The 17731-nt window shown below is 49.2% G+C and overlaps 1 protein-coding gene across 1 annotated transcript in view; it reads right to left on the reverse strand.

Moving 5' to 3' along the window:
- LOC310746249 (SCO-spondin-like) overlaps positions 1 to 17731 on the reverse strand; it is a 166106-nt gene that overhangs the window by 73383 nt on the left and 74992 nt on the right. The window contains exons 53-66 of the mRNA XM_083580107.1: positions 17367 to 17537; positions 16123 to 16287; positions 14851 to 15030; positions 13222 to 13344; positions 12965 to 13094; positions 10125 to 10250; positions 9486 to 9577; positions 8481 to 8660; positions 7813 to 7977; positions 6544 to 6796; positions 5508 to 5554; positions 3971 to 4141; positions 1661 to 1795; positions 958 to 1103 (exon numbers count right to left, since the gene is read on the reverse strand). Of these exons, the coding sequence (XP_083436233.1) occupies positions 958 to 1103; positions 1661 to 1795; positions 3971 to 4141; positions 5508 to 5554; positions 6544 to 6796; positions 7813 to 7977; positions 8481 to 8660; positions 9486 to 9577; positions 10125 to 10250; positions 12965 to 13094; positions 13222 to 13344; positions 14851 to 15030; positions 16123 to 16287; positions 17367 to 17537 (2084 nt within the window). The remainder of the gene's footprint in view (positions 1 to 957; positions 1104 to 1660; positions 1796 to 3970; positions 4142 to 5507; positions 5555 to 6543; positions 6797 to 7812; positions 7978 to 8480; positions 8661 to 9485; positions 9578 to 10124; positions 10251 to 12964; positions 13095 to 13221; positions 13345 to 14850; positions 15031 to 16122; positions 16288 to 17366; positions 17538 to 17731) is intronic.

Genomic DNA, 17731 nt, shown 5'->3' on the forward strand with positions numbered 1-17731 from the left:
AGTTTTGAATGACAAAACTTATTTTGTATACACAAAAAATGAATTATGCTGCCCAGTATCGGGAAGTTTTTAATGTTTGATTCCCGCCCCTTTAAATATATCTTTATTGATTTAAAATAAATACATTTATGGGAAAACAGACATACAAACAAACAAACATACATACATACATTCAAACAAACAAACAAACAAACAAACAATAGAAAAGTCAAACAAACTACCACAATATAAGAAGCAACAAAATTAATATAACTAACATCATTTATACTCCCGATACTGAAAGCAATTATAAAACTTATAGAGAAAGAAATTAAAAATGACTTCCAATTAATCTCACTGTACTTTATCTATCAATTATCTTATACCACACAGTTGCATATGTCTTCCATAGTTTCTTTTTACCTCCCTACAAACTTATATTTATACAATACACGGATCAGTCTAATTCTGCCAAGATGTTTCCTCTTATACCATAGTTTTTTTAAAAAAATGTTTGATGTTTTATTATGTTTTTATATGTGCTGGAAGCCGCCCAGAGTGGCTGGGGAAACCCAGCCCGATGGGCGAGGTATAAATAACAGCATTGTTAATTATTATTAATATGTACCTAATTAAAACATCTTGTGTTTTCCCCGCTGCCTGGGGGTGCTGCTGCTGGGAGTTGTAGTTCAGACCTTCCTGAGGGGCCCAGGTTGGGGAAGACTAATCTGCTATCAATCAATCAATCAATCAATCAATCAAACAATCAATCAATCAATTATCCGTCCTTCGCCCTAAGGCCCTAAGGCCCCAAGGCAGCATTACAGCATTAAAACACAATATTAAAAAGAGTGTAAGGCAACTTGCGAACATAAAAATGAGGTGGGTCCAGATTAGGCGCCGCCACAGAGAAGGCCCTGCCCTGGGGACGCCCCCCCCAGCCTCTACATGGGAAAAATGGGGGGGGCAGAGACTCACCAGCAAGAAGGTGCTGTTGGGGCAGTAGCAGCCAGCATGGCAGGTCTCATTGGCGCTGGGCACCGCACTGAGCTCCGCGCAGGAAGCCGGTCCGTCGGCACATTCCTGCCACACCTTCCCCTCTGGGCAGATGCCGGGCACCTCACCTGGGTGGGAAAGTGCAGGGCAGAAGTGGGTGGAGCATTTCGAGGGGGCAGGGGGTAGCTGGGGGGGAGTTAGCCTGGCGCTACTGAGGTCATTCCGCCGAAATAGATGCAGAGAACTGTGCCAGGAGTTTCTGTGCACTCAGTGGAATGGGGTTACAAAGTATAAACATGTGGATCTGTCCCATATGGGGATAATCCCAGCGTCCTGTTGGCTAAAAGCCAACAGAGCATTTCTAGCTAAAAAAGGCTGCTCCAATGACAGTCGAAGTCAAAAAGAGAGAGTGTGGCAGCATGTCTTGTCCTTTTGTTACCTGGACAGGTAAGGTCATGCCCACCTCTAGTCACATGCAAAAGGAAGGATGTTCCAGCCCAGGAAGAAACAGGAAGTTTTCGACTGGCTGGACCAAACCTCCCCTTGCATGTCCACTCTAGGAAAACAAGGAATGTTGTGTTTGACTGCTCCCAGTGGATTACATCTAACAGCACCGCCCCCCGCTTTGGGAATCATAACAGCCTTTCTGTCTCACCCAGAACCGAGATGGGTCCACCGGACTGACCTGTGCAGGGGGGCAGGTGGCAGGTGGCAAATTCGATCCGACGCAAGACGGTCAGGCTGGCCCTTGTGCGATTCCGGTATCCGCCTCCGCATGGAACAGAGCATTCAGACCAGGGCCCCCACTCCATGCCGGAAGCTGGGAAGGGGGGTGAGAACAGAGGAGAAGGAATAATAATAATAATAATAATAATAATAATTTATTATTTGCACCCTGCCCATCTGGCTGGGTTTGCCCAGCCACTCTGGACGGCTTCCAACAAAGATTAAAAATACATTAAAATGTCACACATTAAAAACTTCCCTGAACAGGGCTGCCTTCAGATGTCTTTAAAATGTCAGGTATTTGTTTATCTCTTTGACATCTGATGGGAGGGCGTTCCACAGGGCGGGGGCCACTACCAAGAAGGCCCTCTGCCTGGTTCCCTGTAACTTGGCTTCTTGCAGTGAGGGAACCGCTAGAAGGTCCTCAGCGCTGGACCTCAGTGTCCGGGCAGAACAATGGAGGTGGAGACACTCCTTCAGGTATACTGGGCTGAGGCCATTTAGGGCTTTCAAGGTCAGCCCCAACACTTTGAATTGTGCTCGGAAACGTACTGGGAGCCAATGTAGGTCTTTCAGGACCGGTGTTATATGGTCTCGGCGGCCGCCCCCAGTCACCAGTCTAGCTGCCGCATTCTGGATTAATTGCAGTTTCCGGGTCGTCCTCAAAGGTAGCCCCACGTAGAGTGCATTGCAGTAGTCCAAGCGGGAGATAACCAGAGCATGCACCACTCTGGCAAGACAGTCTGCAGGCAGATAGGGTCTCAGCCTACGTACCAGATGGAGCTGGTAAACAGCTGCCCTGGACACAGATTTGACCTGTGCCTCCATGGACAGCCGTGAGTCCAAAATGACTCCCAGGCTGCTCACCTGGTCCTTCAGGGGCACAGTTACCCCATTCAGGACCGGGGAGTCCCCCACACCAGCCTGCCCCCTGTCCCCCCAAAACAGTACTTCTGCCTTGTCAGGATTCAACCTCAGTCCATTAGCCGCCACCCCGGAGGGCACAATCAGAAGCCCCAGAAGAAGAACTAAGATGGGGCAGAGACTCTGTGTTGGCCACCAGGCCATGGCTATTCCCACCTGCCTTGCCCCACCCTCTAGCCCTGTGAAGGGGGGAGAGAAGCTCTTTGCCATCGGTGGGGGGTGGGATTGCTGCCCCCCCCGGCCCAAGGAACCTTCAGGAGGGAGTTGCTGCCATGCGCACCATGTGTCTGTGCATTTTAATGCGCTGAAAGGAGCGAAAGGTTACGAGTCATGCAGGATGTAGAGAGAGTGTGCATGAACTTAACAGTGCTAAGTTTGTTTTTTGGTCGCTATTTTGTTAATGCTTTCAAATATTGTTTTATAGATTATAAATGCTGATCTTTTAAATCATATGATATGACTTTAATTGTGAGGTTCAGCTTATTTTCCAGTTGCTGCTTTGTCAACAGTATGCTGCAAATTGTAATTGTTAATTGCAGTAGTGCCTTGGTTTTCAAACTTAAGCCGTTTTGGAAGTCTGTTCCAAAACCAAGGTGGATTAATCTGTTCCAGACTTCTAAAAACAACCACTAAAACAGGAATTTAACATGAATTTTACTACGTAACAAGACCATTGATCCATAAAATGAAAGCCATAATCAATCCACTGTACTAGAAAATAAATAAGATAGCATTGTAGATGATAAATATTAAAATTACTCCCCCCCCCCCTTATCTGCACTGATGATAGTCATTGTTTGGATGGGGGGCTTTTATCCATTTCTGCAGTCACACAATCAGTAGCTGAACTGGGTTCCACACAGTCACAAAAACAAATTAACTGAGAAAGCCTCAAAAACAAAAACGCAAAATAAATAGCAAAAACAAAAGCACCAAACTTAATCTGTTCCGGAAGTCCGTTTGACTTCCGAAATGTTTGAAAACCAAGGCACAGCTTCTGATTGGTGCAGGCGCCCCGGAAACAATAGCCGACAGCTGCATCAGACGTTTGCCTTCCGGAAACTGGAACGTTTACTTATGGATTTTCGGCGTTTGAGAACCAAGGTACCACTGTATTCTACATTATTTCTACTGTATTTGTGATGTTCAGTTCTGTTCTATTTATGGTTTGTAAGCCCCTTTGGGATTCATTCAAATGAAAAGTGGCCTGGAAATGTAATGAATCACATCAGCTGCGGCCACCCTCTTTTCATTGTGCTCCTCTGCCCCCTTTCCTGCCCATCCCTCTGACCCACAGCCTGACCCCTTCCTCTCTCCTTGAACCCCCCTCCCCACTCTCTCTTACCCTGGCAAGGCTGCAGGCTGCAGAACTCAATCTCCACGTTGGGTCCCTGGCAGGGCTGTCCTCCGTCGGAGGCAGGCGGCTGGGAGCTGGAGCGGAAGCGCCGCCGAGTGCCCACGTTGCAGCTGCGGCTGCAGGAGCCCCAAGCTGTCCAGTCGCTCCAGGCGCAGTCGGCTGCAGAGAGGGAGGCCAGCTCAGGGCGGGGGAATCTCTTTCCGGGCACCTTCCCCAGATATTATTTATATTATTACATTTATTACATAAAATAAATTAAAATAAAACCAGCCGCTGATGGAAATCAAGCCCATTCAAGATATGGTGTTTAGAGACCCAAGTTATTTTTCATTTGTGTGTTTTTGTTATGTACTGAGTTGAATAGGATCCAAACTGCAGCAGTCTGATTGGTCCTAGAACAATAGGATCCAAATTGCAGCAGTCTGATTGGTCCTAGAGCAATGCAGCAGTATGATTGGTTGGCAGGAACCACCCAATCATGCTCCAGATAGAAGTGAATCCACAACCTGACTGGCTTACAGTAGAATTCCAGAATTAGCCAATCATGTGCAGCCCATTGTGTAAATAATGTATATAAAGCAGATACTTTGAGGGGACATTCATTCATTCCTCCTCACCACTATGAGCTGAATAAAGAGCATGAAATCACTTTGCGACTCTGAGTATATTTCAGTTTTCAAGGTCAGTTTTCCAAAAGCACGTAAGAAACATAACAAGGACTTAATTCTCAAATTACTTTTTAAAAAATGGGAAAAAAGAAATAATGCCGACAAAATAAGAATGTCAAGACAAATTATTTGATTATATTGAACTGGCTAAATTGAAAGAGGCAATTAAGGGTCAGCCCAAGCAAAAATTCCAAAAAGAATGGGAAAAATATAGAATTGAATTTTATTATTTTGGTCACAGACCAGTTCCAGCCCACATACAATATCAAAGAAGTCATAAAACACAATAGGGATAAATTTGAATTTGCAATTAGGTACAGGGTACAGGGACAATACAGATATAGCAACTGTTTAAAAATATATAAATTAAAACTTAGTCACTAACATATAACCTAAAATTATCATTTAAAACCTTAATCATTATGATAGCACAGCTTGTGAAAAATATAGAGAATACCTTTAAAAGCAGTGCCCCCAAATTAATACTTAGACTTAACTTCTGCAGGATAATTTATGGTACTTGAGTTAAAAATGGTAAGAAAAAGGGCTAATAACAAACTAAGAAGGAGACAGTTTACCAAAAACAAAAAGAGAACCATGTAAAGGATGAAGGAAGTCAATTGGAAGAAAAGAAGAAATGAAATATGGTGTATATATATCGTTAACTATCTGTTTTGTATAAATTTTGGTACGTTAGTAGGCGACCCCTGGGGTCCCTTCCAACTCTACAATTCTTCGATGGTATGGTTCTAAGTCCTTCTCCACTTCTCTACCCTGGAGAACCGTCAGTGTGAGCCGTCCTGGGCTAGAGCAATAAATACTCTGACCTAGTAGGAAAGGAGGCCATCTCTGTTTACCTGGACAGGGCTCCGTGGTACACGCCATCTCTCCATCTTTGCAGGTGCTGGAAAAGGAAAAGGGGCACATTATGTCACTGAGTAGATGTCTTATGAGTTGCATCAATGGGAAAATGCAAGATGAAAATCATTTAGAATGATTTGCACTCAGAAGAACAGGGCGGATTGAGGCCCGGTGGGTAGGGACTTTATCTTCTTTCCATCTCTGGGCCAATAACATCCGTGCAGCCGTGGTCGCTATCAGAGAAGAAAGGCAGATCAAGTTGATGGACTATGCCGAAATGGCTAAAATGACCAAAAGAACCAGAAATCAGGAAGGTCAAAAGCTTAATAAGAAATGGGGGAAATTTATAATTTATCTTAAAGACCACTTCAGTTAAAATCCTTGGAATCTAGTTTTTATGTCGTACGTGGGATATAGGACTGTGAAATTTCAATCTGAAAAACCAAACAAACAAATTTCTGGAGGGAAAAAAGAGGTCTGGAGGGTGGCACCACAAGAACGGGGCCTTTTCTGCAGTGGCTCCCAGTTTGTGGAAGGCTCTCCCCAGTTAGTCTCGCCTGGCACCTGCCGTATACACCTTTAAGCTTCTGGCGAAATAAATACCGTATTTTTTGCTCTATAAGACTCACTTTTTCCCTCCTAAAAAGTAAGGGGAAATGTGTGTGCATCTTATGGAGCGAATGCAGGCTGTGCAGCTATCCCAGAAGCCAGAACAGCAAGAGGGATCTCTGCTTTCACTGCGCAGCAATCCCTCTTGTTGTTCTGGCTTCTGAGATTCAGAATATTTTTTTCCTTGTTTTCCTCCTCCAAAAACTAGGTGTGTCTTGTGGTCTGGTGCGTCTTATAGAGCAAAAAATACGGTATATAACTTGGGGATCACTTAAGAAGTAAGTGTTTTATAGATGCATACAATTACAAATTGTGGTGTGTGTGTGTGTAGGAATACAGGTTTTCATAAGGGGGGGTCTCCTGGGAGGGGGGATAAATAAATAAAAGTAAAAAGAAGGTGAAGAAATGCAATCCATTCATCACCAGTTGTTGCAGGAGTCCAGAAGAGCGATGTCCCCCGGCTGGTAGAGCTCCCCCTGGTGGTAGCAAGGGCACTCTCTGAGCGGCAGGCAGGTGTCGTTGTGCAGGAAGAGCCCCCCGGGGCAGGAGCAGCCCTCGTGGCAGCGGGAGGCGCACTCCACACGGGAGCCTTGGTCCAGGCAGAGGCGGGGGCAGGCGCCCCCCTTCCGCTCACACTCCTCGGCCGTCTGGTACACCAGGTTCCCCGGGCAGAGCGCTGTGAGAGAGGCATCTGGTGAGAGAGGTGGGGGGGGCACAGAGGTGCAGCAGGATGGGGGGCGCTGGAGAGGAAGTGTCTGTCAGGAGTGCGTGCAGGAGCCAGGCCCTGTGACCAGTAGGGCTTCGCAGGACTGGGGCCTTCCTAAGTTTGTTCTGAAGAGGCAAAGCGCGGCCACACAGGTGAGGCCGATTGGTAACTCACAGCACCTGGTGGCAAGAGCTGGGAAGGGATATAAGGTCAGCATTTCCCTTCTGCTCTTTGCCACAGCAACACGCTCCCTGCCTTGCTGCGTTTGACTCCTTGACTCTTTGCTTCCTGACCCTCGGACCTTTGGCTTTGTGACTCCTTGCTTCTTAATCCTCAGACCCTTGACTCCCAGCCCTCTGACCCTCTGAATTTTGGCTTCCTGACTCCTAGCTTCTAGACTCCCATTCCTGCTCCCACCCCACCATCTTGCCCCCCATCCCGACGTCCCCAGCCGGGACTTCGATCGCCCGTGAACTGGACTGTGACAGTATCAGGGAATGGTCTGAAGACGAGGACCAGACCAGCTTCTCTCAGATGGAGAGCTGGAGGGGGAAGGGTCGCCCCCCCCCTTTGTACACAGCGTGTTCAGAAGCAGAGAGAGAAACTGGAGATGGGCAGCTTAGGGGGGAGTTACCCATTTATGAGATAAGGACAACAGAAGCAGAAGGGAGGGGGCAGCTAGCTGAAACGTCACTCGAGAGCGTGGCGGACGCCCCCCCTCACCACGGACTCCGAATGTATCAGAGAGCAGAGGGAGGGAGGGAGGGACTTCCTGTATGTGCCTGAAATGCTGCGGAAGCCAGAAGGAAGATTAGACTAGCCAACTGCCCTCCGTGTGGAGAGCTGTGTATTTGTGCTCGCAACATGGCGCTGTAATAAAAGGACCACAAATCTATCAACTGCTCATTAATTCTTCTCTGCGAAGCTACCGGAGGGAGGGGAAGGCTCTCCACGCCTGACCGGGACCCCATATCCCAAATGTGTACCTTTGCAGGGCTGGGTGTTGCAATCGCGGGTCTGGATGAGGGGTCCGGAGCACTCTGGTCCCCCGTAGGCTGGCTTGGAGCAGGTGCGGTTGCGGGTCTGGACCCCGGAGTCACAAGGGGCCGAGCACTGGGACCAGGAGGTCCATGGGGTCCAGATGCCTTCCACTGAGGAGGAGGGAAGAAGGAACAAAAGATGATAAGGAGGTGGTCTGCCTGCTGAGGGCCTGAAGGACCCTACCCTTGCCTCTTTCCACCTGGCTTGACAGGCAGCATACAAATAAAATGATGATGATGATGATGATGGTCTCTCCTTTAGCTGTGATCCTTGCATTGGAGGCTGTTGAACTCGATGACCCCCAGGGTAACTTTACAATTCTGTTTCTCTATCCTAGAATCATAGAGCTGGAAGGGTCCCCCAGCGGTCATCTATCCCAACCCCCCTGCAATGCAGGAATGCTCTTTCGACTTGCCACTGCACCGGGGAAGAACCTGAGGGTGCTTCCTGTACGGCGGCCACCTTTCAGGTAAGAACAGCCAAACCTCGGACCCCAAAGGACGCAATTCCCCAACCTGGTGCCCTTTGGATGTTTCAGACTGCAAACTCCCATCATCCCCAAGGCCGGGGGGGGGCTCAGCGCTGCCCCCTCCTTCTGCCCCCCTCCTCTCACCTGGGCAGGGAGGCGTGTCGCAAAGCTCCTCCTGCACCGTCTCCCCGCTGCAGCTGGCGGCGTCCGTGGTGCCATTGCAGTCCCGGAACCGCTTCCTGACACCCACCACGTCCGTGGCGTAGTAGCAGGTTTTTGAGCAGGGGGACCAGGGCGTCCATTCGCTCCAGGCGAAGGTGATCTCTGGGGAGGGACAGGAGAAAGAGTGTGGGGCGCGGGAAGTGTCTGGGTTGGGGTCACGGGGTCCCCTTCAAGGAGAAGTGGGGGCTCTAGTCTACTGGCAGGCGGAATAATGAGGAATTTGAAAAAATGATCAAGGTATCATTTTTAAAAAACAAAACCTGGAGTCTTTTCTCCTGGGGATTTTGGGCCCAGGCATACCAAAAAATGCAAAGGAAATATTCTTGTATGCGACGGTAGCAGCAAGCATACTGATCGCAATGAATTGGAAGGGAGAGGAAATCCCAACGAAGCTGGGGTGACAAAGTTGGAGTACGCCGAACTGGCAAAAATGCCAGAAAAACCTTTATTCGAAAATGAGACATGTACAGAAAATCCCTAGAGGATTATTGCAGTAATATATTGTCAGTGGCAGCATTTGAATGACTTCTGTATTAGGATAAATAAATATAAGCGAATATAATATTGACGAATATTAGTAAAAAGAAAATAGAAATTAACTGTGTATCAGAAAAGTAGGTAATACTGTAAATACTTGGTAAGGTGTGAAGTCGTAGGAATTTTTTAAGAAGAATGTATGGTGATATGAATTAGCAAATATTGCTATTTTCTTGTATTCTCAATTGGTTGTTTCATATATTTGTTTGTTGTGTTTTTTGAATATCAATAAAGCATTATATTAAAAAAAAATTACAAAACCACTCCCTGAACAAAAGACTCGCTTGAGAACTGATGCAGAGGAGTGGAGCTTCTCCTCCAGCCTCCCAAGACATTGGATTTACTTATTTGATGGAAGTGACGCACCTCTCCCTTGTCGGGACCCCTTACCTGAGATGCAGATGGTGTGGCATTCGCGGACCTCCTGGGCATCGCCTTGGCACGGGGCACCGCCATTGGCAGCGGCCGGGTTGGAGGGAGACCTGCAAAAGAGGCAGGGTGGTCCGTAAGTTGGGGGCGGGGAAGAGAGGGGTGGGTGGGTGGCCAGCCAAAAGGGAACTGAGTGCAGCTTTGCCTCTGCCCTGTTAGGATATAGTTCCGTTCTACCTTAAAAGGGTACAGGCATGAATGTTGTGTTTCACATGCCTGTTTACTTCCAGCACTTGCTGGGAACTTCCGTTTGTATATCGCTTTTGCTTTTAGCTGTTTGGCTGGAGACGAAGGGAAGCAGACATGTTTTACTTAGTTCCGGAACTATGCTGAATAAATGCTGTAAATATGCTGACACATTTCTCTGTCTGCCACTTCTGCTGTGAGAAGATTTATTCACTCTGCTGACAGAGCGTGCACGGGTCTCTAAACGTATCTGAGGCTTGTGTCACTAACTGATGCTGTTCCAAGGGAGACCGGTGATCGTCCGGCTGCTGGCCGGTGGCTTGAGCCAGCTGGGGGCCTGCCTAATGCCCCCGTCTCTCCAGCAGTATCCCATCAGCCACATCCCGCCCGCAGGTGGAGGCTGCCCTCCTTCACCTGAATCTCTGCTGCATGCCGACCCCGCAGCTCCTTCCGCAAGGGCTCCACGGAGACCAAGCTGACCAGCCGCACTTCACGGGGCAGGAAACCGAGTCGCAGGTCACGGCGCCTTCCAGGCAGACGCTGGCGGTGGGAGCGGGAGGGAGGCGGGGGACAAAAGCTCGTCAGGACTGAATCTGGACCCCATCACCACCCCCCCAAAAGGGGAAACCTGTGACCCTCCAAGCCCTGATTGGACTCCAACTCCCATCACCCCAGGGGCAAAGGCAGAGATTGGGAACCTTTCATATCTTGAGGGCCACATTCTCCTTTTATATATATAAAATTTATTTGGTTTTTCAAATATTGTACAGAGATATATCACACACAAATAATAAAAACAAGATTCACAGGAATCTCCTGAACTTCCACCCTCCCCTTTGTGGGTCCTCTCCTTTCCTCCTGCATCTTTTATGATACAGTGGTACCTTGGTTCTCAAACGCCTTGGTACTCATACATCTTGGAACCCAAAGGCTGCAAACCCAGAAGTAAGTGTTTCGGTTTGCAAACTTTTTTTGGAAGCCAAACATGCTCCGTTTTGAGTGTTACGCTTCTGATTTGAGAGCCCCACTTCTGTTTTGAGAGTTACGCTGAGGTCTGTCTGTTTTTGCTATTTACTTTGCGTTTTTGTGACTGCATGGAAGCCAGTTGAGCTACTGATTGATTGATTGTGTGACTGCAGTACATTGTTTATTGCTTTCATTTAATGGATCAATGGCTTCATTAGATAGTAAAATTCATGTTAATTTGCTGTTTTAGGGGTTGTTTTTAAAAGTCTGAAATGGATTAATCCATTTTGCATTACTTTCTATGGAAAAGCATGCCTTGGTTTTGGAACGGACTTCCGGAATGGATTAAGTTTGAGAACCAAGGTACCACTGTAATCCTTTGCCTCTTATGTTATGTCCAGAATTCAGCATTAGACTATAAGTAATATTCTAATCCTACTAACTATTTTAACTGTTTACAATGGTCTTTAAGTTATAATTTTCCCCCATTCCTTGTTAAAATTTTGGTCTTGCTGATTTCTGACTCTTCCGGTCATTTTAGCCATTTCAGCACAGTCCATTAACTTCACCTGCCATTCTTGTCTGGTGGGAGGGCCACATTCTTTTCTGGACGGCCTCCCAAGTGTTAGCCTCTAGGCGGCTGGCCACAGGGCTGGGTGGAATGGAGCAGTTTCCGAAAGAACGGGACCCTTGGCTCCTCCGGCATAGATACCCTCCCTGGCAGGTTATGGGCCCACAACCCGAGACTTCTCCCGCGCAGAAGTCATCATTGCTCTTCCCTTTTCACGCCCCTCCTGGCGCTAGGAGGTAGTGGAGCAGGGGAAGGTGGGCAATCTACTGACTTGTCCCTCGCCTGAACCATCCCTTCTTCCTCTGCCCAATCCCGTGTGCCTTCCTCCGCCTCAGACTCTCCCTCCTCTTCAGTGTCAGGGACTGGACTGAGGAGGAATGGTGGAGACCACCCCCTCCTCCTGCACTTCCCAGAAAAAGGGAAGACAGTATAGATTTAGAATAGTGGTTTGCAGAAGGTCACAGTTCAGAGGCTGCAGAGGGGAGAAGCTGGGAAATATTGGGAGATGAGCAGGAAGAAGTCGAAGAAGCACCAGGGGAGAGAAAGACTCAGTGTCTTTAGAAAGCATGCCAGACCCCCAGTGGCGTAGCGTGGGGGGTGCAGGGGGGGCCGGCCGCACCGGGTGCAACATCTGGGGGTTAGGGGGCGCAAATCCACGGGTTAGGGGGCGCAAATCCATGGGTTAGGGGGTGCAAATTACTTGCCTTGCCCCGGGTGCTGACAACCCACGCTATGCCACTGCAGACCCCCCTTCCCAGAACCCGGCGGGCATCGAAAGTAGGAGAACAGAAAGCTCAGAGGCAGAAAGCACAGGTCGGCCAACGTAGGGATGACGTATAATAGGAGAGACGGAGGGGGTGGGACTTTAGTCAGAGCAACGCCATTATCCCAGAGACGGCACTTCCACATCTCTCGGTGAATATTGAATAAAAGACCTTGGTGAGAGCTTCTTGTCTTTCCATTACTGGCAGCCTGCCGTGAGGGAGGGGGGTCAGATTCCCTGAAGCCTGACACTCAGACTCCTGCCTCGCGGGTGGCGAGGCTCCCGGTGGAGTACAGGCTCAGGTTTAAGGGGCTGGTTTTGACCTTTAAAGCCGTACGCAGCCTAGGAACCACGTACCTACAGGACCGCCTCTCCTGCTATGCCCCGCAGAGGACCTTAAGGTCCACAAACGACAACATTTTAGAAGTCCCAGGTCACAAGGTGGTTAGATTGGTTTCAACCATGGCCAGGGCCTTTTCAGCACTGGCCCCGACTTGGTGGAACGCTCCGTCACAAGAGACTAGGGCCCTGCGGGACTTGACATCTTTCTGCAGAGCCTGCAAGACAGAGCTGTTCCGCCTGGCCTTTGGTTTGGACTTGGTCTGACCCTTATGTTGCCCTCCCCTTATGGTTTTGATCTATGGGCTACTTTTAAAATGAGGCTGCATTTTAAATTGCATTTTAACCTGTATTTTAAATGTGTTTTTTTCCCCTTCTCATTATGTTTTTACTGTACCTGTGTTAGCCGCCCTGAGCCTGGCTCTGGCTGGGGAGGGTGGGGTATAAATTATTATTATTAATATTAATATTAATATTAATTGCCAGTCCCCTCTCCTGGGTTGCTCCCCTGGTTGCCTGACTGTACCCTGCACTCTTCGGAGCCCTGCCAGAGGAGGAGGAGGAGGAGGAGGAGGAGGAGGGTGGGGCACCAGAGGGACCCCGTCCGCCGCTCACCACTGGCTGCAGTTGTCCCTCAGGAACATCTCCCCCGGGAGGCGGCGCTCGTGGTCGAAGAAGCAGTGGCACTGGCTGACGTTCACGCAGCCCCCGTCCTGCAGGAAGAGCCCCGGGGGGCAGCGGCAGCCTGGGAGGAGAGACAGAGGGGGCTGGAGGTCAGAGCAGGGGGCACGGATCAAGGGAGCCCCTTTTCTAGGCTAGGAAGGGATCAGGAACGTGGTGCCCCCTCCCAGCCCCAGGGAAAACATGCTCACCCTCCACGCAGCTGCTGGGGCAACTCGTCTTCAGGCTCAGCTGGTGGCACGTTTGGGGACAGGGAGCCACGAGGCCTCGCTCGCAGTGCCCGGCTTGCACGTAGACCATGTCTGGCCCGCAGTCTGCAGAGGAAACAGGCGAGGGGAGGAGGTTGGGGCGCGGGAGAAGGGAAGCGAAGCCTAGTGGGTGGAGGGAGCAGGGCTTGCAGCCATCCAGCCTTCCTCCCCTTCCAGCCTCAGGTTTTCAGGATGCATATACGCTGCACCTTTAAACATTTTTTTTGTATCTAAAAAATGATGTGCCCGTGCAAAATGGCTGCCAAAAAATGGCTGCAAAAAAAAGAGATGGAGGTACTCCGTACAAGTGAGAAGAAACAGTGTGGCACAATGGTTAGAGTGCCGGACGAGAACCTGGGAGAGACCAGGGTTCAAATTCTCCCATGAAGTTCACTGGGTGCGTCCTTTGGGCCAGTCGCTGTCCCTCAGACTAGCCTACCTCACAGGGTTGCTGTGGGGATTCAAGGAGATGGGGGGAGAACAATGGTGCTCCCTGGAGGGGGAAATGGGATATAAATAAGAGACATATAACCTAAGAAGCATTAAAGCCACAGTCATAAACTAAAATACCAAAAAAAGTTCATCCATCCATATTCATATCAGGCAAGGATTAATTCTACCCACCTCTCTGCATGATGAACATGACTAATAATAATAATATCATCAGCAAATAAAACCTTGCTTTTAAAGCACCTTCAAAGCACAATCTTTCCCTCAAAGAATTCTGGGAAATGTAGTTTTACCCCAAAGAGTTACAATTCCCAGCAGCCCTTAACAGTGCCCAGAATTCTTTGAAGGGGGAGAAACGTGCTTTAAAAAGCATCTAGTAGTGTGTAGAGAGTCTCAGTATCCAAAGATTATGAAGTGGGGCTGCAGTTGATTTGAGGAAACGCCGCCTGGCTGACCTAACCTTTAAAACTGATCTCCCCCCAGCCCCTTGCCCCTGTGTTTGAAGACGACAATATGGAGACCCCAAAACTGACAGCACAACCCAGCAGTCACTTCCCCTCCCCTGTGCAAGCTCCACTGAAGTGAATGGGTACTTGGGCTTGTGCAACTTCCATTCATTTCAAGGAGGCAAGCCCAGAGAAATCTTCCCACTGGACTTATAAGCTTCTTTTATCACCAGCACCTTTGTAATTCACCTGGCAAACCAGAAGAACATATAGCTCCTGCCCATCTGCCCCGTGTTGGAAGTCCAGGGATCATTCAGTTTGTAACTCAAGGGTTAATTCAGTAACTCGGCTATAGAGGGTGGAGAAGGAGTTGCTTAGCAACTAGGCATGATCTCAAGCGAGGCAGCACAGGGCCCTGATTGGCTGTGTGTTTCTGAGGGACTTTTTCCTCTGTGTGTTTGGTTGAAGGCCTCTCTGGTACGTACAAGGCCAGATGTAAAGAAAGACAAAACCTCTCTTTCTTTTCTCCCCAAATTGTTCACTGTTTTTGTTTGGTTTCCTAATGTTCCTGCCATCCCCCAGGCTCACCCCCCCCATCTCAGGCCACCACTGCTCCATCAACGGCCCACCTTTCTTTTCTGACCCTCCCTGGCTCCCAACGGTGGCCAACACTTACCCCGGGCATCTCCGCAGGGCTGCTGGTTGCAAGTCTCCATCTGCACAGCGTCCCCCGGGCAAGGCTGCCCCCCGTTCTTGGGCGGGGGGTCGGCGCAGGTCCTGGTGCGGCTCCGCACGCCGCCGCGGCACTCGGCGTCGCAGTCCGACCATTCGCCCCAGGATGCCCAGGCGCCGTTAACTACGCGGAGAGAGAGAGCCACGCGACTGAGCTCCTTCCTCCTCGTCATGCAATCACAGAATATTCTACACTTGCAATTGGACCCCTGTATCTTAAGGCAGTAGTTTGTCATGCCAACCTTCCCGTGCCTTTTTGGAATTAATAATGGGGAGCCGGTTTAAATGATTTCGTCGACTATGAATGAAAGATGTGTTTTTATGAGTCTGGCAAAATGAATGTTTTAAGCAAAATGCTACAAGTTCTTCGCTTTAGCCCACCTCGCAAGGTTGTTGTAAGAAATTGGCACTTGATCTTTTAATGTGGCAGCACCTGTCCTTTGGAACTCCCTGCCTCTTGACACCGGGCAGAGATGCCTTCATTGCACTCTTTTTGGCGCCTGCTAAATACGTTATTGTTCAGGCAAGCCTGTTCAGGTCTTTAGAAAGTTTAAATCCTGTTTTCAGCCTCTTGTTGTTATTTTAACTTTTTGAATGTCTTAAATTATTGCTGTTAATCTTATTTACTGCTAACGTTTGATTTATCTCTCCCCCCCCATAAACTGCTTTGAGGCTGTTTAGTTTGTAATCTAGTGGTGTATTCATTTTATGAAATGAACTCTGCATCTTTCATAAAACGTAGACACCACTAGATTGCAAACTGAACAGCCTCAAAACAGTATGCAAAAAAGATAAATCGGTTGGTAGCTCAGTTGGTTAGCACGTGGTGCTCATAACACAAAGGTTGCAGGTTTGATCCAGCTGCATATTCCTGCATTGCAAGGGGTTGGACTAGATGACCCTCAGGGTCCCTTCCAACCCTACAATTCCATAATTCCATGCTTTTATGAAGGGCTTCAGGCCTGAGAAGGCTTGAGAGGGTTCTTGGGCTCGAATCCTGCTTGTGGGTTTCACTTTGGGGGCATCTGGTTGGCACCGATTCTATACGAATAAGTTTCTGTTTGAAATATTCAGCACTTGCAAAATTCAATTCCTTGCCCAAAGGGTCCTCCTTCAGGCCGGGCATCTGCAGAGACGATGAGAAGCTGAGGAAGCCTTTTGAGCCCCGTCTGTCCAGGAAGCCGCTGCTCCCAGGTAAGTGGGGAGAAGGCCCTACCTGGGCAGGCCCGCAGGAAGCAGGAGCGGCTGTCAAACTCATCTCGGTCACACTGGCCCCCAGGGAGGGCGTTGCGGAGCAAGTCCCGGCGCCGGAAGGTCACTCCCAGCCCACATGACCGGCTGCATTCACTCCAGGTGGTCCACGGGGACATGATGCAGTCCGCTGCCAGAGAAGGGAGAGAGGCAGGATTGGACCAGAACTATAGTTCAGGAGAGAAACTTCCTCCATTTGCAGCAAAACATCCTAACCTTGGTCGGAGCCGGTGCCCTTTTCTTTAGGATGGGGGGGGCATTTCATCATCCAAGGGCCACATTCCGTGCTTGACAACCTTCCAGGGGCCACATGGCCAGTGGTGGGTGGAGCCAGAGGCAGAAGTGGGAGGAGCCACAGGTTTAAATTTTACACGTGGCAGGTGTCAGGAGCGAGCTGGCAGGAAACCACACTGTGCAATTTAGCTCTTTATTAGCAAGAACACAATCTGCACAGTCTTGGTGGACTGTCAAAAATGACATGCAGAAATGTTTTGGGTTGGGGCACTGTTGAGGGGGTTTTGTTGTGGTTGTTGATACTAATTTTTTGTATCTTCATTTTGGATTAATGTGGTAATATAATTGTTCAGTTGGGTTGTGCACTTTTTGAAGCTTCCTTTATTAATTTATAACTGCTTTTATGTTTGTAGTTATGTGGGCTTTTTAATATGTTTTAAGCTGCCTTGAGCATAGTTTTAACTTTGGGAAAGCGGCATACAAATAAAATGATTGATTGATTGATTGACTGACTGACTGTCAGGACTCATGAGCACAACAGCTCATCCCCAGTAGGTCTGGCCCCATGGATCAGTTGCTGAGACTGAAAGTCCCTGCCTCCCCTAAATCCCCTCCTATCCAGGGTTTTTTCCAAGCAATCAGAGATCATGCCTGAGTGTGGCAAACCTCTCCTCCGCCCTTTTAATGCCTCTCTTGGTTCTGGGGAGCTTGTCACAGCAGGAGGGGGAGACACCTGTGACTCTTCACCAGCTTCTGCCTCTGATGCTTGACTTCTCTCTGCCACGGACTCCCCGCTCACCTTCCATCCAGGCAAGTGAGAGGCATCCTCCGCCTTCAGGGACACAGTCCAGCCAGGCAAAAACCCTCAGGGAAGGGGCAGCAGAGTATGGCTGAGCCATGCCCTCATTTGCCCATCCCTGCTCTCGTGCAGAATGGGGGGGGAGGGGAGCGACTATCTGCCCCAATCTGACATACCACAGTTGGTCTCGTCAGACCCATCCTGGCAATCCTGGCGGAGATCACAGCGCCGCTCCAGCGCCAGGCATTCCCCGCTGCCACAGGTGAACTGCTTGGCAGAGCAGACGCTGGGAGGGCCCAGTGGGGGCAGCAGGGTGGCAGCGGGGGTGGCGGGAGCAGTGGGACCACCTGTGGGGGGGGAGTGCAATGCAATGGTTAGAGCGTCGGACTAGGACCAGGGAGACCAGGCGCCTAGTCCCACTTTGTCAGGCGTAACATCACTGGCAAGAATTAAAGAGCAGTTTATATTTTGTAGTCCTTTTTGTTACCTGGTTACAAGCAAAAATCCACATCTCTCCACAAGGAGAGTGGTTGACTACTCT

Source organism: Podarcis filfolensis (genome assembly GCF_964270895.1).
Source record: "Podarcis filfolensis genome assembly, chromosome: 12".
Taxonomy (NCBI): Eukaryota; Metazoa; Chordata; class Lepidosauria; order Squamata; family Lacertidae; genus Podarcis; species Podarcis filfolensis.